The sequence below is a fragment of the Canis lupus genome, chromosome 12, assembly GCF_048164855.1.
Source record: "Canis lupus baileyi chromosome 12, mCanLup2.hap1, whole genome shotgun sequence".
NCBI lineage: Eukaryota > Metazoa > Chordata > Mammalia > Carnivora > Canidae > Canis > Canis lupus.
In genome coordinates, this window is record NC_132849.1 from 5,429,370 (window position 1) to 5,456,472 (window position 27,103).

Sequence of the window (27,103 nt, forward strand, 5' to 3'; positions counted from 1 at the left end):
TCCATTTTACAGAGCACTATTACATAGTAATCTAATCCTGCTCTCAGAAAAAACTGACAAAGAGAAAAGAATATCCACATTTTGTAGATAAAACAACAGTAATTGATGTTAAGTGTCTTGCCAAGTTAAAGAGCTAGTGAGTGGTAATGCCCAGACTCCCAACTTCATATTGTTAAGTCTAGTACTTCTTTCATTATATCCAGACCAAAACAAAACAAAACAAAATCTCACAATGATTCATTTCCCTCTTTCCACGTCTCATATCCATGACTGTGAAATAAACGAGTTGGTAGAGAATTTGTATTCTTTCCACCAGTTTTTCATACTCTTCCCCAGATGACATATCCTATATACTCATCAATTTCACTAAAATATAATCAGGAAGAATCTGCTGCCAAACATTTACCATGGGTTCCAAAAAGAAACATGAATTACTTAAGGAATCAGTAATTGCATAGTTGTACCATCCCACTGCTCACTAGAATGGTATAAACAACCAGGAATTAGCTAACAGTCTGCTTCGGTGTTTAACAAAAAATCACCTACCTCCCAGACTAGTACACATTTGTTGGTTTTCTTCACAGCTTCCTCATCAGATTCCTCATCATCTGGAAAAGACAATATAGCTAAATCTTGCTCTAGACTTACACTAGAGACCAAGGTTTAGGTTCTAAACAAAGAGTATTCAAGGCTACCCCAATTCTTTTAAATGTTCCTTTGCCATATATCAGAATCAAATGTCTTGTATTATCTTTATTTCCCCCAAATTAGACTGAAAGCTTCAAACTCAACATTTACTGAGCACTACAATATATCAAGAGCTGCATCAGGTACTGGGAATAAGGAGATAAATAAAACACAGCAATTAACAAGTTTTTATTGTTAATAAAAAGTTGTCCTAAGCACTTTGAGACAGCAAGGCTTCAGATGCCAACATGACAGCATCCCTTATCAAGGACTTTCTAATCTAATGAAGGACAGATAAACCAAATGAAAATATCTTAGAAACCTTGCAAAGCAAAAGAAAATATAGATCAGTTTAAAACTGTCCTTTAAGTAGGGCACAAAAATAAAGACAAAAAACATAAGATGATCTGCAAAGTTAGGTAAAATTAAGAAAAGTAAGGTAAGCACATATTGCTAAAGCAGGGCTTCAAAGAAGGTAAGAATGAATATTGATAGAAGAATAACAGGAGGGTATCAAATATATACATGTATTTTATATTTTTTATTTTATATCTATATAAAGTTGGGCTAAAGAAAAGTGTGTGTGTATATATATATATATCTGTATATATATTTTTTGCCTTTAAAAAACTTTTAAAAACTTCTTTAAAAATAGTATAATATAGACAATGCACATATAAATGCATAGCCTGCTAAATTTCACAAACTAAATATATGCCCATAACCTGTGTAAATATAGGCAGACAGTGAAACCAGCTAATAGAAAGGCCTTAAAGGTCGGGCAGAAGAATAACTAACCCTCACACATATCACCACATAATAAAAACTCTATGAATGTCTACTATGTTCATAGTCCAAACAGGTCTTTCTAAAATTCCTCCACAATATGTAGTGTGATCAAGTTTCAGTGGGAGGGAATAGATGAATGGACAGAGTACCATCCCCACCTCCCACTTAATCCCCTCTAACCCCCATTCACCATCTCCCTTTGTGTTAGATGTCTGTTCATCCCACTTTATCCGATGCAGCATAAGACGCTTAAATTTCTTCTGGGCCTTGGGGCCTGGAAACAGAGAAGGAGAATTTTGCCAGAATGGTGGAAGATGATGAAGTAGAAAGAACCTCTGAGCTCATTTGTTACTCAGACCCTAAGGTGGTAGTTGCAATCTTGGAAACCACATTTTAGGTTCTTCTACTCCAATAAACACAGAAACAGAAACCCAGGACGTTATACCTAGGCGTGGCTCTAAAACACTTATCTTCTCCTCCTTTTCCCCACCATTCTATTCACTTCAAGGCCTAGGGTTGTGTGGGGACAGTCTCCCTCAGTTTTTTCGGACTCACCCCCTTCCACTACTACCACGTTGACATCCTTGTGCAGTACAACCACCCCTGTCAGGTACAGTTGCCCAGCATTGGCCTCAATCTTGAACTTCTTGGCTGGATTGCTCAAATTTCGAACTCTGGAGAAGGGAAAGTTTAATTATGGCTTTTGTTTTAGCATCAGTAGCTGCCTGAATGGAATGGCAAATAAACAGATGTTCCACAATGGGTTTCTCTCTACAAACAACAGCCTCTGGAGTAAGCACGTACACTAACGCTTGAAAGAAAGGCAGAATCAGTAAGTCTTGAAGTAACTCCACTGTCTTATACTTCAAAGACCAGTATTGTACACACACACAACAAATAGCAGGTAATCAAAATTTACTCTAAGAAAGAAGAGGTATTACCACTATCCAAAAGTACTTGCAAGCTAATTGTTCTTGACAGTGTAATGATCAACAAATTCTTTGCCTTCTAGATGCTTATAATGTCAAGTTACCAGAATGCTATGCATGGAAAATTTCTAGAATTTTCTAGAATTACAAAAAATTGTTAGTAGCAATTATCTACAGTAAGCAGTAAGGGATCAGAGAGCAAGAAGGGGACTTTTTTCAGTAAAGGCCTTCTATACTGTTATATTAAAAAAATTCTTAAATATTCATTACTTTGTAATAATGTATCACTTTCATAATAAAGAACTAGTTATTAAACAAGAGCACTTTTAAAAAATGGAAGGTACACATGTACTCAACATAAAAATAAAATGAAGACATTAAATCAACAAGAAGGTAGAAAATATTTACAATGTGCAAAATGTATTTTGTAGTGGGAATAAAAGGATTACTACATTACATGAGAATAAGAATATAGTTACTGAAGAAAGAAACTTTTGATGCTTCCTGAAGAAATAGATTATATTTTATTTCACATAGAGAATGATCCTTAGTTCATATGTTGGTCTCACCAGGTATATTCATTCATTCATTCATTCATTCATTCATTCATTCATTCTTCAGAACTAGTACTGGTTCACTGAGAAGCTCTCAGAGATAGAACAGTAAGTCTTTAACCCTCCCTCATTATAAAAGATTTACTAGCTCCTGATTCATGTTGAGGTCACAGAAGAGAGTTGGGACTGATGTTAGACCACAGTGATTCTGCCTCAAGCACTTGGAAAAGTTTTTGGTATTTCTAAGGCAAAGGCTGGCCCAGTTTGGACACCTACCTATATACAGATATGTGTACCCCCTGTGAAATGTCTTCTTTAAGCTTTTTAATTTTCTTGACCTTTCTCTGTTCTGCTGTAAGTTTTCGGGCAGCGTTGGCCTCTTCATGCGCTCTGTCGTGACAGGAAGGACATCCACAAGTGAGAAAGGCATTGAAGATCAGAGGCAAAGCTGAGGGAAAGAGAGAGCAACAGAGGACTCTCCCCTCCCTCCAAATATGGATCCCCTCAGAAGAGTCTGGGAAAGGTACTTGCCCGGGTTTCCACCCAATCCCATGGCACTTACTTCTGTCTTTTTGCCATCTGAGCTCTGACATGGGCTTCTACCTTCGTGGGGTCTTGAACAGCCTCTGTTCCTAATACTCGCATTAAATTTGAAATTCTCACTGCAAGTGGAGAGAGGATAGAAAACAATGAATTCTCCAGCTGGGATAACTTGTCACCTTTTCTCAATCAATTCAACTATTTACCTATTTCAAATCTCTGCTCCAAGTTTATTTCCTCCAAAAACCCCTACACCTTGAAAAGCCCATCCAATTAACTCAGTATTTGTGGAAGGTCACACACAATCTATACAGTTGGTATACATTTATTTACACTGCTTGAAAATTTATGATAGATAAGGAACTTTAATTTCGTTGGTATTTTTCACTCTGATCACAGCATTTTTTTTTTTAATAAAGATTTTTATTTATTTATGAGAGACTCACAGAGAGAGAGGCAGAGACACAGGCAGAGGGAGAAGCAGGCTCCATGCAGGGAGCCAGATGTGGGACTTGATCCCAGGTCTCCAGCCCATTAGAGGATCAGGCCCTGGGCTGAAGGCAGCGCTAAACCACTGAGCCACCTGGGCTGCCCCTGATCACAGCATTTAATAAAAGATCCTACACATAACAGTGCTCACTCAAATATTACTGAGTGATAATGGAAACTACAGGAGTGAAGGTTTCTTTCAACAGTATTTTCATTTTTCAAATATTAAGAGTTATGTACAAAACACTCTATGCAAACACTGTAACTACTATCTTCATGAATTTCAAGACCATTACTCTTCCAGGAAGATCAGTGTTATATATTTTTACACTTTACAAATAAACCTTAAATGACCTCTACACCGAATATGTTGACCTGTCTTAACAAGATTGTAGAAAATTTAGAATAGGAAGAAAAAAATCAATGAATGATTCAGAGAAAACAAAAAGCACCCAAATACAGAGAGATATAAAAGTCCCTCTAGAAATACAGGGATAAACAAATGTACCACCCTTTCTTCTTTGCCTCCAAGATACATACCTTTGGGTTCTGGAGGAGGCATCAGGCCCAGCCTGACTTTCTCTTGTAGTTCCTTCTGTGCTTCCCTCCTTGTTTGCCTTCGAAGTTTCTTCTGTTCCTTCTTGGTAAGATATACCCCCAGAGTAACTGGTGTGTCATTGTCAACTGCCAGGTAGAGAAATGAAAGTATAAAAGCAAGAAGCCCATTAGAGGAAGGTAGGTGACAATCAATCACTCACATTAAAAGAAATTTGCTATTTTTAAGTTGGATAATGGTAGTATGTTACATTTTTTAAAAGCATCCTTATCTTTCATAAGTGTTCTAACTTGTTTTTTCTTGAAGCAGGTGAACGCTTTAATCAACTGAAAAGTAGCAAATACAGAAAACAAAATTAGAGCTGCTCTAGTTGCTCTGCATGAGTATTTGGGTTAGGTGGGGCCAAGATGAAATTTATAATTTTGGAGTTACAGGAAAATCCTCTGGACTCCCAAAGCAGTTTATTTAATTTTCTTAAATTTTATTTATTATTATTATTTTTTAAAAGTTTATTTAAGTAATCTCTACACTCAAAGTGGGGCTTGAACTCGCAACCCTGAGATCAAGAGTCTCATGCTCTTTTGATTTGAGGCAGCCAGGTGTGTTCTCAATCTTTTAGTAATATTTTTTAAAGATTTGTTTATTTAGGGATGTGGCTCAGTGGCTCAGTGGTTAAGCTTCTGCCTTCAGCTCAGAGCGTGATCCTCGAGTCCTGGGATCGAGTCCCACATCGGGCTCCCCGTGTGGAGCCTGCTTCTCTCTCTGCCTGTGTCTCTGCCTCTTTCTGTGTCTCACATGAATAAATAAATAAAATCTTAAAAAAAATTGTTAATTTATTTTATAGAGAAAGATCCTGCACACATGCTAGTAGGGGGAGGGGTAGAGGGAGAGAATCTCAAGCAGACTCCCCATTGAGCCTGTAGGGCTCCCCTCGATCTCATGATTCTGAGATCATGACCTGAGGTGAAATCAAGAATTAGACACTCAACTGAGTTGCCCAGGCACCACTCACTTTTTAAAACAAACAAAATCCCCCATGTTCTTCTAATAATTCACAATGATGACAACTAAGTATACTCTGATTAACTAATATTGAATGATTATCATACATTGTAACACCTCAAGGTCTTTTTTTTTTTTTAGTATTTTTTTAAATTTTTATTTATTTATGATAGTCACAGAGAGAGAGAGGCAGAGACACAGGCAGAGGGAGCAGCAGGCTCCATGCACCGGGAGCCCGACATGGGATTCGATCCCGGGTCTCCAGGATCGCGCCCTGGGCCAAAGGCAGGCGTTAAACCGCTGCGCCACCCAGGGATCCCACACCTCAAGGTCTTAATCTATTTTTCCAAATTTACTAATTGAAATATTATCTCTTCTATTCATCCCAAATCTGATCAAAGTGTAAAAATCTTTTATGACCTACATAACTCTTGAAGAAGGTATAACAGTTAATATTATCTCTACTTATGAGAAAGTTCTGTGTGCTAAGTGATTTACCCAAGGGATTCAGCTAGTTAAAAACACAGCCACAACTAAAACCTTTCTCTTTTGAGTGAGCCAATAGGTTTTTGCTAAAAAAATGATAGAGAGAAAGGCTAAAGACAAAGATGACTGAAAAAGAGCAGGTATTTAGTAAAAGTATACAAGACTGGAGTTGGGAGTCAGAGATAAGAATGTTTTTTATTTTTCTTAAAATAGGTTCCATGCCCAGTGTGGATCCCAATGTGGTGCTTAAACCCATGACCCTGGGCAGCCCGGGGTGGCTCAGCGGTTTAGCGCCACCTTCAGCCCAGGGTGTGATCCTGGAGACCTGGGATCGAGTCCCACATCGGGCTCCCTGCATGGAACCTGCTTCTCCCTCTGCCAGTGTCTCTGCCTCTCTCTCTCTCTCTCTGTGTCTCTTATAAATAAACAAATAAACAAATCTTTAAAAATAAAAAATAAGGGCAGCCCTGGTGGCACAGCGGTTTGGCGCCACCTGCGGCCTGGGGTGTGATCCTGGAGACCCGGGATCGAGTCCCGCATCGGGCTCCCTGCATGGGACCTGCTTCTCCCTCTGCCTGTGTTTCTGCCTCTCTCTGTCTATGAATAAATAAATAAAATCTTAAAAAAAAATAAAACATAAAAAATAAATAAATAAACCCATAACCCTGAGATGAAGACCTGAAATGAGATCAAGAGTCAGATGGTTAACTGACTGAGCCACTCAGCCACCCCAAGAATGTTTTTTAAAACCTAACTTGTAATATATATCAGTGAAACTATCTTTAGATTAAGCCTCAGTGCTCTAGAGCTACACTGTCCAATATTGTAGTCAATAGCCACATATTCTATCTATTTTTAAAGATTTCTTTACTTTAGAGACAGGAGAGAGAGAGAGAAAACACATCAGACAGAGGGAGAGAGAAGAATCTTAAGCAGGCTCCATACCTAGCAGAGCTCAATCCCACAACCCTAAGATCATGATACATACACTATTTAAATTGAAATTAATTAAAATTGAATACAATTTAAAATTCAGTCTTTCAGTTTTATTAGCGCAACCCAATTTTCAAGAGCTCAAGTCACTAGTAGATAGTGGCTACTATATGGACAGCACAGGTAGAGAACATGTCCATTATCACATGAAGTTCTATTTAACTAGAACCTTAGTTGAGTAATCTACACATTACCTGGAGGGTTGAGTTGGGCTGGATGTTCAACAAGATTTGTGATTCCAAAATAATCTTCTCTCTTGGGATTTTCCTCTGTACTAAAATTGGAGGAAAAAGGGAAAACAAGATATGTGGGTAGAGACAATTCCAAGAGAGGGAGTCTCAGAAACACAATGAAAAAATGCACTCTTCACAATGCATTCTAGTAGTTTTTAGCGTTTGCATATCTACAACATGTAATTATATTACACATAATTTTTAAGATGAGAAAACTGGGTCCCACTAAGGTTGGACATACTCTCCACACTAGTCATTCTCAACCTTTTTCCTACCCTAACATCCCTGATGGATGTAAAATTCTCTAACAAATAACAAGAACTCCCTGGGACAGTGGTTGACAAAAGAAGGGAAAGGAGAAAGGCTGAGACACGGTCTCTTAAAGCCATGTATCAGAATTATAGAACAGATATAATTAAAGCTCTCCAAATGTTTCTTAACCATTCTCTCCTGAATCAATTATCCTTCCTCTTGTTCTAGGAACAGATCTTTAAGAAATGTAAAAATCTATTATAAGTAGCAAAAAAAAAAAAAAAAAAAAAATCATTAAGAAAACAAATAATTATGTATAACAAAACCAAGTACAAAATTTACATCCTTTCCCTTTTAGATTTGTGCCTATTCCTTCCTCTGTTAACCCCCAAAACTAAAGAAACCTATACAACATATTCTTCACCAATACATAAGCCTGTGTATGGTTACCTATTTCCTCAGGATTTTAAGATTTTACTTAATGCATGAGTATCATCTCTCCCAATAAAATTCTAGCCTTATTAAAAAATATTAACTAACAAACTCACAGGTCAAAGCCATTGGGGATGATATAAGAGTCCCACCACTCAATTTCAGGGATATCTCCTTCCTTTAGCTCTTTTTTAGGAGCAATGAGGGCCAGCCTAGTTGAAGTATGGATGCCTGTTTTTCGAGCTGCCTGTGAGATCTCTGCCTGCAGCTTCTCCAGTTGAGCCTAAAGACAAGATAAACCAAGATGCGAAGATAAACCAGAATCACAGAAAACAAGGACATGAAAGAATCCCAAATTTTAAAGCACCCTCGTTGAACTGTTTATGTCTAATGCAAAGAATTCATAATTTCTGAAAACTCTGAAGAGCCATTCTACTTTATTTTATCCTTAGTTGATTTACATGCAACTACCCTCATCACCACCTTTCACCTGTAGCAAAATACAAAAATTGGCATTTTATGAAAACCCCATTCTAAGAAGATAAAAACAAGAAGCAAAATTCACTGAATATATAGTCAGTTTAACTCTTCACGTGTGGAGTTATTTATCTGCAGTAAATGTTAAGACAGGCTAGCTTTCCTCAGTCACTCAGAGCATTTTGAATTATTTCCTTCCACTATTTTTTTTTTAAGATTTTATTTATTTATTCATGAGCGACACAATGAGATAGAGGCAGAGACATAGGCAGAGAGAAAAGCAGGCTCCATGTAAGGAGCCCAATGTGGGACTCGATCCCGGGACTCCAGGATCACACCCTGGGCTGAAGGCAGGTGCTCAACTGCTGAGCCACCCAGGCATAACCTCCTTCCACTGTTTATAGGTGAATTTTCAAACTTTCCTTTTCACGTAAGTAGAATGTAATTAAGAAGACAAATCAGCTAAAAATCAAGTATTCCAGGAATAAATGAAGTTTTTAAAAATTAGTCATTGCTTTATTACTTATGTATCTAACTGCCTAAAACTTAAGAGAATTGAATTGATACTATTTTAGGACTGTATTAAATTTCCTCTGTCCCCTAACTTCTTTGAAGTTCTAGGTTATATTCTAAACCAGATACCTTTGTCCGTAATCGTTGGGCAATCTTCTCAAATTTGCCCTTGTCATGGAATTTAAAAGTGCGTCTTTGGCGCTGAGAAGGGGCAATTGAAACTCGGGGGTCGAAAAAGGTGTTAGACTCCATGTCTTCTGAAGGCTTTTCTTTCAGCTGTTGTTTGAACTGCTCCCTTTTCACAGCACGAATGTTGGCCTTCAGAGTAGGCATGCGGTGTGTCAGCTCAATCTCCTTTCCTGTTGCATCTACAGTGCGACCTTGCTCGTCAAGAATCAGTGGTGTAGGTTTAGTTTGATCTTTTAACTCCACCTTCCTGAGAAATAGTGCACAAATAAATAAATGCCATATGGGACAATATAGCAAACAAAAACAAACAAAACAAGCCGAATCCAACAAAGAGAATAGGTTACACAAGTCTAGGGAACATAAGCTCATCAGTGAATAGTAACACTCTGATTGAAAACATCAGACTAAATATTTGAGTACAGACTATAGTCTGATGAAATGAATTGAAATTACACTGACGAGAATTTGTAATTCTATTTCACTCCTGAATTTCTAAGTCAGACAGTATGCCAAATCAACTGTATATGCTAAAAATGGTTTATCATCTTTATCCAATTGTAGAGAACTCTCAGATCTGGTATCAACTCACTGTGGTTTAATGGATATAGCTCTGGAGTTAGGAACCAGGAGACCTGGTTCTATTCCTAGCTCCAACAATAGATGAATAATCTTAACCTCAGTTCTACCAATTGTAAAAAAAGATAAATTCTGCAACAAGGAAGCTAAAAGAATTCAATTAGTATTTATTTATTTATTATTTTATTTATTTACTCATGAGAGACAAAGAGACAGGCAGAGAGAGAAGCAGATTCTGCACAGGGAGCCCAATATGGGACTCAATCCCAGGACCTCGGGATCATGTCCTGAGCTGAAGGCAGATGCTCAACCACTGAGCCTCTCAGGTGTCCCTCAACTGGTATTAAACATATGTAAGAAATATGAAACTGTAAGAAATGATGTAGGCTCCTTGAAAGAAGAGGATCAATAACATTCAAAGTTGTTGTTTTCACTTTCAAAAGTATTTATTGCTCCAGCTTCAGCAATAAAAAGGGGTTCCATGAAACAGATACTCACGGGGGAGCAATGCCCATGGCATGGAGATTAGCCAGGCCCACCATATTGGCATTACCAATGAGCCCTGGCTTCAGTGCCAGCTGGGCTTGGATGCGGGCTTGTAGTTCAGCTGCTTTCCTTGCCTTCTCAATGGCATCATTCATGAAAGTGGCAGCCTGGGAAGGCTGAATAGTGTTGCCAATTGGAAGTCGCTCTGGTTGAGAGGAAGAAGGAGTCTTTGGCTGTGAGATAGAGAAAAAGAAGTCAGAATCAGAAGAATCAGATAGGTCACTTACACACATATACACACAGACACACTCTGGTAGACTGTGGGGTGGAACGTGCAGTAACCTTCCAGACTCTCAAATGAGTGGATGGCAAGAAATGCTTTGCTACATAGTCTTCTTTTCAGAGTAACCTGGGCACAATACCTGAGGTGTAGGGGGGCTAATGAAGCTCAGCTGTTTTTTCCTCTCCTCAATTTGCCGTGTAGCTGCCTCCATCATCTGTTTGATCTGTGCTCGATGGGAGAAAAATTGAAAAACTGTTAACATCTCTTTTTTATTTCTCCTGCATAAGTTCCTAAATGTAAAAGGCTTTCAGGTCTAGAGAACTAAAAGTTTTCGAATGAACCCATCATATTCTGCTCGTACCACTGGCTAGAATATTTAGTAAAGATAAGCCTACTACACTGGGCATTGAAACTTTTCAACCCATCATTCTGTGGCAGGATTGGCACGTTAGGCAGTAACATAATTTGATGATTAAGACTCAGGTTAAGGGGTGCCTGGATAGTTCAGATGCTTAAGTGTCTGACTCATATTTTGGCTCAGGTCATGATCTCATCTCATGAATCAAGGGATGGAGCCCTACGTCGGCTTGGGATTCTCTCTCTCTCCCTCTTCCACCGTCCTTCTCCCACCTCTCTCAAAATAAAGAAATCTTTAAAACCAAAGAAAGGCTCAGGTTAAGAGAAACTTGAGCTTGAATTTTAACTCTCCCATTTACTGCTTATGTGACCTTTGACATGGTATTTAATCTCTAAAACTCCAACTGTCTAAAAAGGGTAAAAACAGTACCTACATTATACAGCTATTATGAGCATTCAAAACAGAATCCACACAAATTATCATACTTTTTGTTTTTAAGTTTATTTACTTATTGGAATTTCTACATCCAACATGGGGTTCACACTCAGGACCCTGAGATCAAGAATCATATGCTCTTCTGATTGAGCCAGCCAGGTGCCCCAAATTATCCTACTTTTTAAGAATTTCTGCTCTGGGTAACTGGAGACAACAAAGCAAAGACCTGCCTTTGTAAAACCCTTCTTTCAGAAGAATTTTAAAGCGTCAGGCTCCCAGCATGGAGCCTGCTTCTCTCTCTGCCTGTGTCTCTGCCTCTCTCTCTCTCTGTCTTTCATGAATAAATAAATAAAAAATCTTAAAAAAAAAAAAATTCTAAAGAATATGACAATGACAAACTCTGAAAATACAATTAAGTAACTCTTGAATTTTCTAAAAAAGACACTGTTGTGTCAAGGTGCTTCAAGATTTTTTTTAAAAGATTTTACTTATTTAGGGCAGCCCCGGTGGCCCAGCGGTTTAGCACTGCTTTCAGCCCGGGGTGTGATCCTGGAAACCTGGGATTGAGTCTCACATTGGGCTCCCTGCATGGAGCCTGCTTCTCCCTCTGCCTGTCTCTCTGCCTCTCTCTCTCTCTGTGTGTCTGTCATAAATAAAATAAAATCTTTAAAAAAATATATTTTACTTATTTATTTGAAAAGAAACGGTGAGAGCATAAGCAGGGAGGCGGCAGAGAGGGAGAAGCAGATTTCCTGCTGAGCAAGGAGTCTGATGCCAGGCTTGATCCCAGAATCCTGGGATCATGACCTGAGCCAAAGGTAGAGGCTTAACCAACTGAATTACCCAGACGCCCCTCTATTTTTTAAAATTTACTTTAAATTATTTTCAAGATTTATTTAAGTCATCTCTACATCCAACTTGGGGCTCAAACTCACGACCTCAAGATCAAGAGTCACATGCTTTTTTCAATGAGCCAGTCAGGAACCCCTGTAAAATTTACTTTCTTAATATTTCTTTTGAGTAGTTCAAAATGCAAAAAAGTACAGTAGGGTATATTATTATTTCTTCCACCTCTATTCTCCATAAAGCACCAGTTATCAGTTTCTTTCCTTGCAGAACTATCATCTACAGATACAAATAAGCAAATTTAGGGATGCCTGGGTGGCTCAATTAGTTAGGAGTCTCTCTCTTTTTTTAAGTTATTCATTCATTCATTCATTTATAGTGGGCGTGCACGCACAAGCAGGCAGAGCAACAAGCAGAGGATGAGGTAGAACAAGCTCCCTGCCTAGCAGAGAGCCTGATGTGGGGCTTGATCTCAGGACCCTGAGATCATGACCTGATTTGCAGGCAGAGGCTAAAGCAACTGAGTCACCCAGGTGCCCCAAGAGTCCAACTCTAAATTTCAGTTCAGGTCATGATCTCAGGGCCAGGAGACTGAGCCCAGAGACAAGCAACGTGCTGGGTGACAGGAGATGCAATGGGCATGGAACCTAATTAAGATTCTCTCTCTCTCCCTTTGCCTCCCTCACCTTAAAAAAAAAAAAAAAAAAAAAATTCATTCACCATTCACCCACCGATATGCATATGTATATATTCTATTTCCCTTCCAGGAAATCTTAAATGGTTGAAGAAGTATTTACTGTTTATATGGTATCAAACCTGTTTGTTCCTTTTTTTATTCTATATATTTATTTATTTATTTATTTATTTATTTATTATTTTATTTTATTTTTTTATTTTTTTAAGTAATCGCTACACACAACTGGCTTGAACTCACAACCCCAAGATCAAGAGTTGTATGCTCCACTGACTGAGCTGCTCAGGTGCGCTAGTATCAAAATTGTTTTAAGAGAGCCCATTTTTAAAAATTAATTAATTTAGGGCAGCCCCAGGGGCCCAGTGGTTTAGCACCGCCTTCGGCCCAGAGCGTGATCCTGGAGACCTGGGATCGAGTCCCACATCGGGCTCCCTGCATGGAGCCTGGTTCTCCCTCTGCCTGTGTCTCTGCCTGTCTCTCTCTCTGTATGTCTCATGACTAAATAAATAAAATATTTTTTAAAAATTTACTTTAATCTCTCTTTTTTTAAGAATTTTATTTATTTATTTGAGAGAGTATCACAGAGAGCACAAGTAGGGGGGATAGGCAGAGAGAGAGGGAGAAGCAGGCTCTCTGCTGAGCAGGGACCCCCATGCAGGGCTTGCTCCCAGGACCCGGAGATCATGACCTGAACCAAAGACAGATACTTTTTTTTTTTTTGAAGACAGATACTTAACCAACTGCACCACCCAGGCACCCCAAGAAAGTCCATTCTAAAAATATAGAAAATTCCTATTAAAAACAAAAACACAAAGTCGGGGCACCTGGGTAGCTGAATTGGTAGAGCGTCTGACTCTTGGTTTTGGCTCAGGGCATGATCTCAGGGTCCTGGGATGGAGCCCTGCACTGACCTCAGCAAAGTCCGCTTGGGATTCTCTCTCTCTCCCTCTGCCTTCCTCTCTCACTTGTGCATGCTCTCTAAATAAGTCACATCTTGGAGGATCCCTGGGTGGCTCAGCACTTTAGTACCCGCCTTCAGCCCAGGGCATGATCCTGGAGTCCTGTGGTTGGGTCCCACATCAGGCTCCCTGCATGGAGTCTGTTTCTCCCTCTGCCCGTGTCTCTGCCTCTCTCTCTGTGTCTCTCAATCACATATTTAAAAAAACAACAATTTTAAGTCAACTTAAAATTATTTTAGTGGGGGATCCCTGAGTGGTTCAGCAGTGTGGCGCCTGCCTTTGGCCCAGGGTGCAATCCTGGAATCCTGGGATCGAGTACCGCATTGGGCTCCCAGCACGGAGCCTGCTTCTCCCTCCTCCTGTATCTCTGCCTCTATCATAAAATAAATAAATAAATCCTTTTAAAAAATTATTAATAAAAAAATTATTTTAGTGGGTTATACTGTCTCTGCATTGTATTTAGAAATTCTCCTCTGCCATCAAGCTGAGTTCTGATTACTTCAACAATTTTTTTTCTTTTTAAAGATTTTTATTTATTTATTCATGAGAGACACAAAGAGAGAGGCAGAGACACAGGCAGAGGGAGAAGCAAGCCCCATGCAGGGAGCCCAATGTGGGACTCGATCCCGGGTCTCCAGGATCACACCCTGGGCCAAAAGCAGGCGCCAAACCGCAGAGCCACCCAGGCGTCCCTACTTCAACAATTTTCTCAATGATCCAATGAGGTACACAACTGGCTAAATGATGTGTGTAATACACCTTGTTTGCCACATAATAGGTACTCAGTAAATGCAATTTTTTTTTTTTTATTTATGATAGTCATACAGAGAGAGAGAGAGAGAGAGAGGCAGAGACAGAGGCAGAGGGAGAAGCAGGCTCCACGCACAGGGAGCCCGACGTGGGATTCGATCCCGGGTCTCCAGGATCGCGCCCCGGGCCAAAGGCAGGCGCCAAACCGCTGCGCCACCCAGGGATCCCAGTAAATGCAATTTTTAAAAAAGATTTACTCATGACACATAGAAGCAGAGACATAAGCAGAGGGAGAAGCAGGTTCCCTGTGGGGAGCCCGATGCAGGCTTGATCCCAGGACCCTAGGATCACAACCTGAACTAAAGGCAGATGCTCAACCACTGAGCCACCCAGGTGCCTGAGTAAATGCAATTTCAATGGTCTTCATTGGAATACTCCTCGTTAAACTGAGAAATGACAAAACATAAAACAGGAAATAAAAGTTCCCGATGCTAAACACTAATTCAAATTAAGGTCACAATGAATCTGGACCCATGCATCTCTTGCTTCTTCAACTCATAAAATCACTGCTTTCAGTTCCTAATTACTCACCTGGAGCTTAGTCAGCATGCCAGGACTCTCTGAGGGAGGCCCAGGGATCACTTCAGGTTCCTCTTCCACCTCCTCAAAACGGGGTATCCGTCGCTTCTTTACTCCTGATGATTCCTTGGAGATCTCAGAGTCATCACCAAACACTTCCTAAGGAAACCCAAGACAAAATAAGAGTTGTCTCCCTGCCCACGGGACAAAGGAAGAATCATCCTAGTCCCTATCAGCATTTTGTGGCTTTTCCCAGAGGCCTCTAGACCCTCCACCAAATGGACCATCTCACCCAACTTCATCATTCTCCTACTCCAGTCAAGCAAATTTCATCTCCATGTCCTTATAAATGTTCCCATCTCAAAGTCTTTAGAAACGCTACTACCTACAGTTGTAATGATTTTCCCTCAACTTTTCATATCCCTGTTCCAAATCCTGCCTAAAACTCACCTCCTCCAGGAAGTTTTCCTCATTAATAATCTTATCCCACTCTGATCAAACTGTTGCTTCACATCCTCTTAGAATTTAAGACCTGGGTTCATACTACATAAAATTACATTGCTGATATTCTGCTTGCCAAGTGTTAAGTCTTTCAATGTTAGTACTTTCTCCCAAATAGAGTCTAAGCTTTTCCAGGACAGGGGTTTTCTTTTTCTTCTTCAGTATTCCCCAGTAACACCTGTTCTCATTAAACAATGGGAACTCAAATATGTTGACTAATTTGCAAGGTGAATTTAACAGGACGAAGAGTGGCCAACTGGAAGGGACAATGGGAAAAAGCAAATGTACACACCGGTGGTAGGCTTTGGGTGACATCCCCTCTTCACTAGGAGGGCTCGTGTTTTGCAAGGACATATCCTCGGCCAGGGGCGAGCGCTTCCTGGAACTCCTACAGTTCAAGAAAAAGGACTCTCCCATAATATATTGTGTGGGGTGGGGACTTGAATGGACCAAAATGGGACCCATATCCCAAAGCTATCTAGATACCTCCTTCAAGAAACCATTTTTATTAATCCCACCCAATGTAGTCACTTCATTCACAGCATGCCTCAACACTTTCATAGCCACACACCCTATTATAGCATTAACTTCACTCCATAGATCTGTGTATATTGTGGATCAAGCATTCCTTCCCTAAACATAACAAAATTCAATGTCAGTCTGACTGTCTGGTCAACTCTAAAATTTACAAGAAACTGCTACTTAGATTTTATTTATAATTTGTGACTTTATTTTGTTGTGCCCTCCCTCCCCCCCAATTGCAAATTCCTTTAAGGCAAGACCTATTTCTCATTCCTCTGAACACCTTACAATGCCTTAAACACAAAAGGCACACAATTCTCTATTTCTCCTGGTTCCACAGCCTGGCCAGGGACCAGCAGACATTGCTTATTCACTCTTTGTGCCTCAGGAAAAGCAACAGGATAGCCAAGGTATCAAATGAACTTTGGAAGGTTTGGTGAGGGTCACAGAAAAGACATTTTTAATGGAAGAGACAGAAAAGATATAGAGAAATGAGCCTCTTGACGCTGCTAATATGAAAGAAAGCCTGACAAATTAGCAACTACCGAATAAAAAATGAAGGAGGTCAGATAGTAATGATGGTCTTTTTAAGTACTCCACTCATGGGGCCAGATGACCAGCAATATGCTATGCTATACAGCAAACGGTAAGCTCTCAAGACATACAGTAAATAATTTTTGTTAGGTATCCCATCTACAGGTCCATTGCAGAGAAACCTCTGAAAGGAACAACAGTGAGGTCTATAGCTGTGGAGTCACATTCTCAATCAATCTATTAGTTATCAAGTAATCCAAAGCATAAAACATTAAAGCAATCAATGTATAGGTAGTAGCAAAGGAGAGAGTGGAGGAGACAAAGGGAAACATAAGAACCAAAACCCTAACTGTACACGAAAAAGGACAAAGCTACCAATTGTTTCCTTGGAATATTTCAACCCATGAACTTAGGTGGTTTATCACCATGAGATGATGATAATACAAGTTCACCTCTCTCCTTTGACTTCTAAGTACCTCTCTTGAATATTATGTATTCTAATAGTGGATATCAAAGTGTAAGCCGGGTAAGCTCAGCAACTTTGTTACCATTCAAAACACTCCCAAGCTCATTAAATAGTTAACTGTAACCTACCTTTAGCTCTCGTTTTCTGCTCCTGTCACTGCTAGACTTGGAATGTCTAGAGCTTCGGCCTTCCTCCACAGCCTCAAACAGTTTGTCCACAAATCGGAGAGTAGAATCATCAAGAAAAGGTTTCAGATGGTCTGACAGGATAAAAAGAGGTGGTAGGGTTGAAAAAATAAAGAGTACTTAGTCCAATACTAGGCATATAGCAGATGCCAACACTGCAATTTTATCCCCAAGAGGGAGGGAAATGTTTTCGTTAGTTCTTTGTAGGATTCCCATAAATCCTTTTACATTGAAAGACTTTACCTTATGAGGTAAAAGTACAGTTAGAATTTTTTGCAGTAGGAAGTAGCATGGTCAGAGCAACCTATTCAGGTCGAGCATCAAAGTTTATGATGAATAATCACCCTAACTCTTCCCAAAGAGTAAGCTATAGGGGACTACCATAAATTCTGCTTTCCTCAACTTTTTTGTTTTTTTCAGACTTCGATATATTCAGATGTCAGTTTGAATCTGAATATATCTATATGACTTTAGCATATTTCCTAAGTAAATATAACTTAGCCAGTTCAATACATTGGTCAAAGGAAGTCAGTATGAAATTCAAAGTAGATCACAAAGGGGTGCCTAGGCTGGCTCAGCTGGTAGCAGGCATCTTGCTCTTGGGGTCATGAGTTCAAGCCCCACATTGGGCGTAGAGTTTGCATTTAAAAAAAAAAAAAAAGTCATGAATAGTATAAAAAATAAGAAAAAAAGCAAAATTCATCATTAGGCTATTTCCATTATTATTCAGGAGAAAATAAAATGTGGCCTGATCTTTTTCAGATACTTCCAATAGAGAATTTGGGGAAATTCAAATCAATATTTGTGGTCATGCTGTATGTTAAGCTCAAAGATTCATAAAAGGACATACCAGCTGCCTTCTTCTTGTCCATGCCCTTCCCCACACAGTTCAGTGCTGCTGTGACCACTGTGGGCTCTGAGAAACCCAGCACCCTCTTCACGGTCTTCTCTATCCATGGTTTCAGCTCATCCAGCTCCCTCTTAGACAGAGCCATTCTTCAGGAAAAGTATGGTAGCTCAAATCGGATTCGGTACTGCACCTAAAAAGAAACCAGGAAAAAGTTCTGTTAGAGGATAGGAAAAGACCATTCCAGGCAATATTTAGTACATCAAGAATGTCATCTCCACCCCTATTCTCAATCCTTAGGTGAGTTCTTGTACTTCATTTCAAGCCAAATACTTTTCCTAAAACCTATACTTCAAAGCAAAAAAAACTATGTTCTATTTGTAACCCTAACTCAGTAAGTATCAGTGGATAAGTGAAATCTGTGGAATAAACAAGCAAACCCCGGGAATAACCCAGTCTGAGAAATGAGTTCTAGCTTCTTTTTTGATCCTATCATAACAAAGATTGGCAAACATACAACCTGAAAACAAGACTGAAAAAGCCTACCCAAAGACCAACTTTTCTATTCCTCCTACTTCCAGGCAGGTATTCCTTAACCCAGCCTTGACCTGTAGGTTTCCTTTTTTTTTTTTTTTTTTTTAACTTATTTATTTATGATAGTCAGAGACACAGGCAGAGGGAGAAGCAGGCTCCATGCACCGGGAGCCCGACGTGGGATTCGATCCCGGGTCTCCAGGATCGCGCCCTGGGCCAAAGGCAGGCGCCAAACCGCTGCACCACCCAGAGATCCCGGTTTCCCTTCTTTTTAGAGATGAAAAAAAAAAAAAAAAGAAGGAGGGCTTATCCAGGTAAGCCATCCAATATTAAACTCTTAATCTGGACAGCCTAAGTGGCTCAGTGGTTTAGTGCTGCCTTCAGCCCAGGGCCTGATCCTGGAGACCCAAGATCAAGTCCCACATCAGGCTCCCTGCATGGAACCTGCTTCTCCCTGTGCCTGTATCTCTGCCCCCCGCCCCATGAATAAATAAATAAAATCTTAAAAAAAATAAAATAAAGCTCTTAATCTGGGGTGGCTGGGTGGCTCAGTGAGTCAAGCATACGACTCTTGATTTTCAGCTCAGGTCATGATCTTGGAGTTATGGGATTGAGATTCCTACACTGGGCTGCACACCTAGTGTGGAGCTTGGGATTCTCTTTCTCCCTCTCCCACTGGCCTTCCACCAGGTTATTTAAAAAAAAAAAAAAAAAAAAAAGGCTCATCATCCTGGGCACCTGGCTGGCTCAGTCAGTAGAGCATGCAACTCTCAATCCCAGGGTTGGGAGTTCAAGCCCCCGCATTGAGAGTGTGTTGAGCCTACTTCAAATAAATAATTTTTTTAAAAACAATAAAGTTCATAATACCTAAGAATGTTGTCACATTTCTCTGTAGTCATAGTCATCCCCGTGGAAATTCTGTACCCAGATCATTTTATGTTCTACGAGATCTCTATCAGTTGACTTCACAAAATTAATCCCTCAGCTCAGAAAAGAATACCCTCATTTTGGATGTGCTTTCTCTCCCTTTTCTTTCTTTCTTTTTTTTTTTTTAAGATTTATTTATTTGAGACAGAGAGAGGCAGAGACATAGGCAGAGGGAGAAGCAGGCAGCCTGATGCAGAACTCAATCCCAGGACCGTGGAATCATGACCTGAGCCAAAGGCAGACACTCAACCACTAAGCCATCTAGGCACTCCTCTCTCCCTTTACATCTTTATTCCTTTCTTTTTAGCTTTTAGCTTAGCAGAGAAAACATTATCATAAAGAACTCTCTATAACAAATTTTAATTATTTACCCAAGTTAGCAATTCTTCAAAATTATTCATGTTTACATTTTGCTCTCCTAGTTAAACAGTAAAGCCTGGAATGCCTGGGTGGCTCAGTGATTGAGCGTCTGTGTTCAGCTCAGGGAGTGATCCCCCCCAGGTCTGGGGATCGAGTCTCACATTGGGGTCTCTGCGAGAAGGCTGCTTCTCCCTCTATGTCTCTGCTTATGTCTCTGTGTCTCTCATGAATAAATCTTAAAAAAAAAAAAATAGCATAGCTCATGAGCAGAGAGAAAATGTTATTTCCCTGATTTTCTCACTAAGTGCCTAAAGCTAATAAACAGCACTGACCTCAATTTTCAAGCTAACTTCCTCACAGCAGTGCTACAAATCAGGGTCTCTGAGAGTCAATCTTTCAAGATTTTTTGTTTATTTTTTAAAGACTTTATTTGAGAGAGAGAGAACATATGAGCGGTGGGGAGAGGCAAAGGGAGAGGGAGAAGCTGAATCCGGACTTGATCCCAGGATGCTGGGATCATGACCTGAGCTGAAGGCAGATGCCAAATTGACTGAACCACCCAGGCACCCCTCAAGATATTTTAAGACATCTTTTTTCTCTTAAAAGATGGTCTAATTAACTTCTACTTTCTTGGCAGGTTTATTCTCTATAAGACCTGTTGCTAAACTGTGTATTTAATTTTGGTATAACCACTGGAAGCTAGTAGATTAACGTAATGAAAATAGGAGTGAAAGATTTTGTGTGCCTCAGGACATGTTATATGAATAATTCTATGGCAGCTCTACTCACCTCTCATGATATAGCAGTATAGTGTATAAATCAATACATATTAAATGTACGTTACTCAAAAGAAGCAGATTCAGACCCCAAAATGAGTGAAGAAAAGAGTTCACACTGAACATTTGAAATATCGAACTCTTATTTGGCAAGTAATTCCTCTGAGCCTCAGTTTACTTGTCGTACAAAATGAAGCCAATTGCCATATCTAAATAATCCTTAATCATTCAATAAACACTGCATAAGTACTAGGTCTCAAGCAGTGTACTGTGTGCTGAGGATACAAGTGAACAGACAATCCTCGCCTTAATGGGGCTTATATTCCACCAGAATTGAATCATGGGCTAGAAAGGGTAAGCAATTTGAAAATCCAAAGAACAAATCACGTACCGCTCTATCAGATGAAATGTGTGCTCAAGTACCATACTAACAAATGTATTCAACTTCAACCCAATCCTCTAGGAAATTAAACAGTCAGTGGGCAAAAATAAAAGTTTCAAACAGTAACTAGCTTTTTGTCACTAATCAAATGTTCGACAATAACTGCCTCGGGCGGGGCGGGGGTGGAAGTAGAGGAAGGCAGGATCTCTGAGCAGGTAGGAGAATCCAATCTTCTGAAAAATTTCCTTACTCCGTGTTCTTCCCTGCTAACCTGACTTTCCCCCCTGCAACTCCCATTCTTCTGTTTGCTATCTCCGACCGGTTCCCTACCCCACCCTGTTCTCCCCAAACTCCTCATCTTACAGCTAGTCTCCCCACCCCGTCCCCTTCCCGCCCCCGCCCTTTTCCTCCTCACAATCTCACTCCAACCCATTCTCCCTCAGAACCCTGTACTTCTCTCAGCTTCCTTCCCACTGAACGTTCCCGCTTCGGTCCTCCCCGTGGGCTGAGTCCCGGCCCTCGCTGCTCAGACAGGAGGATACCCTCAAAGGGCCCGGGGCACTACTCACCTCACAAACTTCAGCCTCTGAGACGGAGCCCGAACGTTACACCGGAACCGGAAACCCTCGGACCGCCCTACGGCCTGCCGTCGCTACCGCCACAGCTGCCGCCACGCCGCGGTCCCCCACATGTGACGGCGAAGGGCCGGGCCACCGATTTGCGCAGCCGTAGTAGCTACTTTCTCTGCGGCGGAGCGCATGCGTGCCAGGGCAGTAAAGTTTGCGCATGAAAGTTCCTGCGTCTTTGGGTTTCTCCAGCTAAATCTGGTAACTAGATTACTGCGAAGTTAATGTTGCCTGAAGCAGAAATTGGGCTTGCAGTACTCACAGTGTGAATAAATGCGCTAAAAGCGAGGCTTCTGGGACGCCTGGGTGGCTCAGTGGTTGAGAGCCTGCCTTGGGCCCAGGGCGTGATCCTGGAGACCTGGGATCGAGGCCCACGTCGGGCTCCCTGCATGGAGCCTGCTTCTCCCTCTGCCTCTGTCTTTGCCCCCCCCCCCCCATGATTAAATAAATAAAAATCTAAAAAAAATTTTTTATTATTATTTTTTTTTTTAAAAAGCGAGGCTTCTGGGTTCGGGCTAAACTGAGCCTTTCTGGTAGGCAGTAAACCATCTTGAGAGGCGGCACCCCTTTAACCTTTTTCCCTTACTTAAGTGTAGTGTCAGAGACCACCAAGAAAAATGACCAACATAGGACGACTCCGAAGATAGCATGCCCTCCATCTGTGCCTTTTATGGTTTCATTCATTCATTGGCGTAATACTTATTGACTGCCTACTGCCATATGCCAGACATCCTCTGAAAATCGATATTGCTTAAACTAAGGACAGGGGCTTTAAAGTCAGACTGCCGAGATTTGTATTCTAGATCTCACGCGTTAGCTATGAAAGCAGGCAAATTACTGAAGCCCTGTTTCCTCACCTGTTAAAAAAAATTCTCTTCACAGGGGCTGCTCTGAGGTCAACAATGACAGAATGAGGGTAATGCACTTAAAACAGTGCTTTTCATAGAGTTAAATAAGCTATATTACATATAATAGTCAATTGCCTATTTAGTCTGGAACACATCTTAAGTTTACACGATAATGAAAACTAAACTCATGATTTCACACCGCATCCGCCCTGCCAAAATACCAGCTCCAAGTCTTCATTCTCAGTTAAGAGCAACTGTATTACAGTTTCGGCAGGCCAATAATCTTGGAATCATCCTGGACTCCTGTGTTCTGTTGGTCCTGCTTTCAAATACATACAGAACCCACTTGTTTCTCACCACCTCCACTACTCTCATTTTTATGTTTCGATTATTTTAGGAGCCTCCTGCTTCCAGTCTGTCCTCCTTTTGTCTCATAATGTAGGTTAATAAGCAAATTATCTAGTACTAGAAAGGCAGCTATTATAGTGACCATGTAAACACCTCAGAAAGGTCGTTATGTCCTTGCTTAAAACCATTTCTTGGCTCTTCATACAATTCAGAGTAAAATGTGCCACTCTATTACCTCTGTGATTTCAACCTACCACCACTCTTTCCCTCACTCATTCAACTCCAGAATCGTAATCCCTTTTACTCCTTGAACATGCCAAGGATAATTTCACCTCAAGGTCTTTGGATTTGACGTTCTCTACATGGATTGCTCTTTATCCAAGTATAGGATTTGCTTCCTCCATCCCCTTCAAATTTTTATTCAAATATGACTTCAGTGAAGCCTTTCCGATCACCCTGTTAAATTCTGAATCCTGTTTGGCACTCTCAATTCCCCTTATATTTCTTTTTTCCATAGAACTTCGTACCACCTACCATATCAGTACTAGTTTATTTATGCTTACTGCTTATCATTTGACTCCCTCTGCTAGAATATAAACTCCTTAAAGAGAGGAATCATTGTCATTGATATATCCTAAATGCCTACAGAAGCACCTGGCACAATTAAACAAATATCTGTTGAAGTAAAGAATGAATATTTTTTGGCAGCAGATCTTGCAGGATTCAGAACCTGCTGAAGTCTGTTTTTCACCTAAAGAAGAAAAAGGCCTAAAGGCCTAAGGCATTTTATTTCACATTGTCTTTATATCTCCAGGACCTAGGATAGTACCAAATAAAATTAAAAGGCTCAAAAAATGATGAAACAGTAAGACTTGCCAGAACTTGTTTTCTCATTCTATCAGTAAGCCTGCATTTTTCCTTTTCTTCAAAATAAGGCTCTAAACCCTTTAAACCACTGCTTCTGAAAAGCACATATGTGGGCAAAGTATAATTTGGAAAAAACACATCCAATATTAGGCACATTTTCATATGTGGAAAATAAACCATTCTGTACCAGATTGCAAACTATAGAAACTAAAATTCCAAGTTGTCTTCTTAAATGATAGACTCACCAGGAAATGCAATTATTCTCTAGGGAGTTATTAGACTTTCCCAGAGAAGATTTTTATATCTAATGGCTGGCTTTAAAGAAGTTTTAGAAATACATACCAAGACCCACCTTCCCTGATGGTGCACCATGACATAATGGAATAAAGCTTGGTTTTGAGTAACAAACTGAAGGAGCTCCACTACGTTAGCTCAGCTTCCCCATTGTAACTATGGCATGTAACACCAATGTCTCCCAGAATATTCAAAGTCTGCTGAATGGGTTAATGAGTCCAACTGCAAAGTTGTAAGTTTATTCTGTTTCAGTGCTTTTAACTGTCTGGGTTCAATTCTCCAGAGGAATATGTTTTTCTAGGAACTGATTTTATTTCTTTTTTTTTTTTTTTTGATTTTTTTTGATTTTATTTCTAATGTTTGGAATTGGATGGGTTTAAATCCTTAGTCTCTCAGTTACTACCTATGATTCTTATGAAGAGTAATTAACTCTTCTGAGATTGTTTCCTCAATTATAAAATAAAAATCTCTACTTCAAAAGAATATTCTAAGGATTAAATGCAATGTATAAAACAGTTACTGTGGTACTGACACAAGGGCAGCCATGTAGAACAACAGAACAGAACAGAGCCTAGAAACAAACCCCACATATATGGCCAGCTGATTTTTGACAAGGGTGTCAAGACTATTCAATGGGAGGACAGTCTGCTCAACGAATGATGCAGAAAAAAATGGGTATCCACATCATATACATAACTGGGTATCTGCACATCATATACATAAATCAGCACAAAATGGATCAAAAACCTAAACTTAAGGACAAAAACTATAAAATTTGTAGAAAACATAGGGGAAAATCTTCATATCAAATTTGACAGTGATTTCTTGGCCCTGGCACCAAAAACACATGTTAACAACAACAAAAAATAGATAAATTGTACTTCACCAAAATTAAAACCTTTTTGTACATCAAAGGACACTATCAAGAAAGTGAAAAGACAATCCATGGAATGGGAGGAAATATTTCTGAGTCATATATCTGATAAGTTATTAATATCCCAGAGAGTATAAAGAACTCCTATAATTCAACAACTATAAAAAACAACCCAATTCAAAAATGGGTGAAGGGCAGCCCAGGTGGCTCAGTGGTTTAGCGCTGCCTTCGGCCTGGGGTGTGATCCCAGAGACCCGGGATCGAGTCCCATGTCGGGCTCCCTGTGTGGAACCTGCTTCTTCCTCTGCCTGTGTCTCTGCCTCTCTCTGTCTCTCATGAATAAATAAATAAAATCTTTTTAAAAAAATGGGTAGAAGGACTTGAATACACATTTCTGCAAAGATATACAAATGACCAATAAACACATGAAAAGATGCTCGACATCATTAGTCATCAGAGAAGGGCAAATCAAAACCCACAAGGAAAAAAAATGCACAAGGAGATACCATCTCACACTCATTAAAATGACTACTATCAAAAATATAAACAAAATGGGTGCCTAGATGGCTCAGTTAAGCATCTGACTCTTTTTTAATTATTTTTTTAAAGATTTTATTTATTTATTCACGACAGAGACAAAGAAAGACAGAGAGAGAGGCAGAGACTCAGGCAGAGGGAGAACCAGGCTCCATGCAGGGAACCTGCTGTGGGACTCGATCCTGGGTCTCCAGGATCACGCCCTGGGCTGAAGGCGGCGCTAAACTGCTCAGCCACCCAGGCTGCCCAGCATCTGACTCTTGATTTCAGAGTCATGAGTTCAAGCCCCACGTTGGACTCCATGCTGAGCGTGGAGCCTACGAAAAACAAACAAACAAGCCAACAAAAAAAAGCCAAGCCTCCAAAAACCCAACAGAAAATAACAAGTGTTGGTGAGGATATAAAGACATGGGGGGAGGATTGGAACCTTGTACACTGGTAGTGGAAATGTAAAATGGTACAGCTGCTATAGTACACAGTATGGTGGTTTCTCAAAAAATTAAAAATATAATTACCATGTGATCCAGCAATTCTCCTTCTGAGTATACACAAAAGAACTGAAAGCAGGGTATCAAAGAGATATTTGAACACCCATGTTCACACCCATTATTCACAATAACTAAAAAGTAGAAGCAACCCAAGTGTCCACTGACAGATGAAAAAATAGACAAAATGTGGGGATCCCTGGGTGGCGCAGCGGTTTAGTGCCTGCCTTTGGCCCAGGGCGCGATCCTGGAGACCCGGGATCGAATCCCACATCGGGCTCCCGGTGCATGGAGCCTGCTTCTCCCTCTGCCTACGTCTCTGCCTCTCTCTCTCTCTCTGTGTGACTATCATAAATAAATAAAAATTAAAAAAAAAAAAAATAGACAAAATGTGGTACATATGTACAATGGACTATTGCCATTAAAAGGAATGGACTTCTGATACATGCTACATCATGGATAAACCTTGAAAATATGCTAAGTGAAATAAACCAGACACAAAAGGATAACTACTGTATGATTCCAAATATATGAGCTATCTAGAATAAACAAGTAGAGAGAGTGTTCGCTTTGGCAGCACATACACTAAAATTGGAACGATACAGAGAAGATTAGCATGGCCCCTGCACAAGGATGAAACAAGTAAAGAGAGATAGAAAGTAGAATAGAGGCTACCAAGGGCTGTGGAGAGGAGGTGTCGAGAATTATTTCTTAATGATGACTGAGTTTGTTTCAGGTGATGAAAGTTTTAGAAATTGATAGTTCTGATAGTCACACAACATTGTGCAAGTACTTAATGCCAATGAATTATACACTTAAAAATGGTTTAAATGGTAAACTTCATGTTATGTATATTTTGTTACAATAAAGAAATATTTAGTACAGTGCCAGGCACATAGTAAGACTCAATTGATTATTACTATTGTCATCTGTTCCTTCAAGAAATATATATTGAGGGGCGTCCGGCTGGCTTAGTCAGTAGAGCATGTGACTCCTGATCTCAGGGTTTTAAGTTTGAGCCCATGCTGGTTGTAGAGAGGACTTTTTTTTTTCTTTTTTTTTTTAGAGAGGACTTTAAAAAAAAAAATCTTTAAAAAAATCTT

The 27,103-nt window shown here is 40.0% G+C and overlaps 1 protein-coding gene and 1 non-coding gene across 5 annotated transcripts in view; one reads left to right on the forward strand and one right to left on the reverse strand.

Moving 5' to 3' along the window:
- PRPF3 (pre-mRNA processing factor 3) overlaps nt 1-27,103 on the reverse strand; it is a 33,259-nt gene that overhangs the window by 2,687 nt on the left and 3,469 nt on the right. The window contains exons 1-16 of one of the 4 annotated variants that reach the window (XM_072769295.1): nt 21,691-21,749; nt 18,146-18,335; nt 17,239-17,369; nt 15,881-15,976; nt 15,100-15,246; nt 10,606-10,689; nt 10,196-10,416; nt 9,062-9,368; nt 8,059-8,225; nt 7,220-7,299; nt 4,529-4,672; nt 3,522-3,621; nt 3,236-3,349; nt 2,032-2,150; nt 1,667-1,750; nt 547-608 (exon numbers count right to left, since the gene is read on the reverse strand). In XM_072769295.1, coding sequence (XP_072625396.1) covers nt 547-608; nt 1,667-1,750; nt 2,032-2,150; nt 3,236-3,349; nt 3,522-3,621; nt 4,529-4,672; nt 7,220-7,299; nt 8,059-8,225; nt 9,062-9,368; nt 10,196-10,416; nt 10,606-10,689; nt 15,100-15,117 — 1,500 coding nt within the window. In that variant the 5' untranslated portion in view covers nt 15,118-15,246; nt 15,881-15,976; nt 17,239-17,369; nt 18,146-18,335; nt 21,691-21,749. Of the gene's footprint in view, nt 1-546; nt 609-1,666; nt 1,751-2,031; nt 2,151-3,235; nt 3,350-3,521; nt 3,622-4,528; nt 4,673-7,219; nt 7,300-8,058; nt 8,226-9,061; nt 9,369-10,195; nt 10,417-10,605; nt 10,690-15,099; nt 15,247-15,880; nt 15,977-17,238; nt 17,370-18,145; nt 18,336-21,130; nt 21,211-21,690; nt 21,831-27,103 lie in introns of those variants that run through there. The other 3 variants (XM_072769296.1, XM_072769293.1, XM_072769294.1) reach the window with 3 other exon arrangements.
- On the forward strand, nt 26,562-26,669 carry LOC140602055 (U6 spliceosomal RNA). The gene has a single exon (XR_012005094.1). It is a non-coding gene; the product is annotated as a U6 spliceosomal RNA (small nuclear RNA).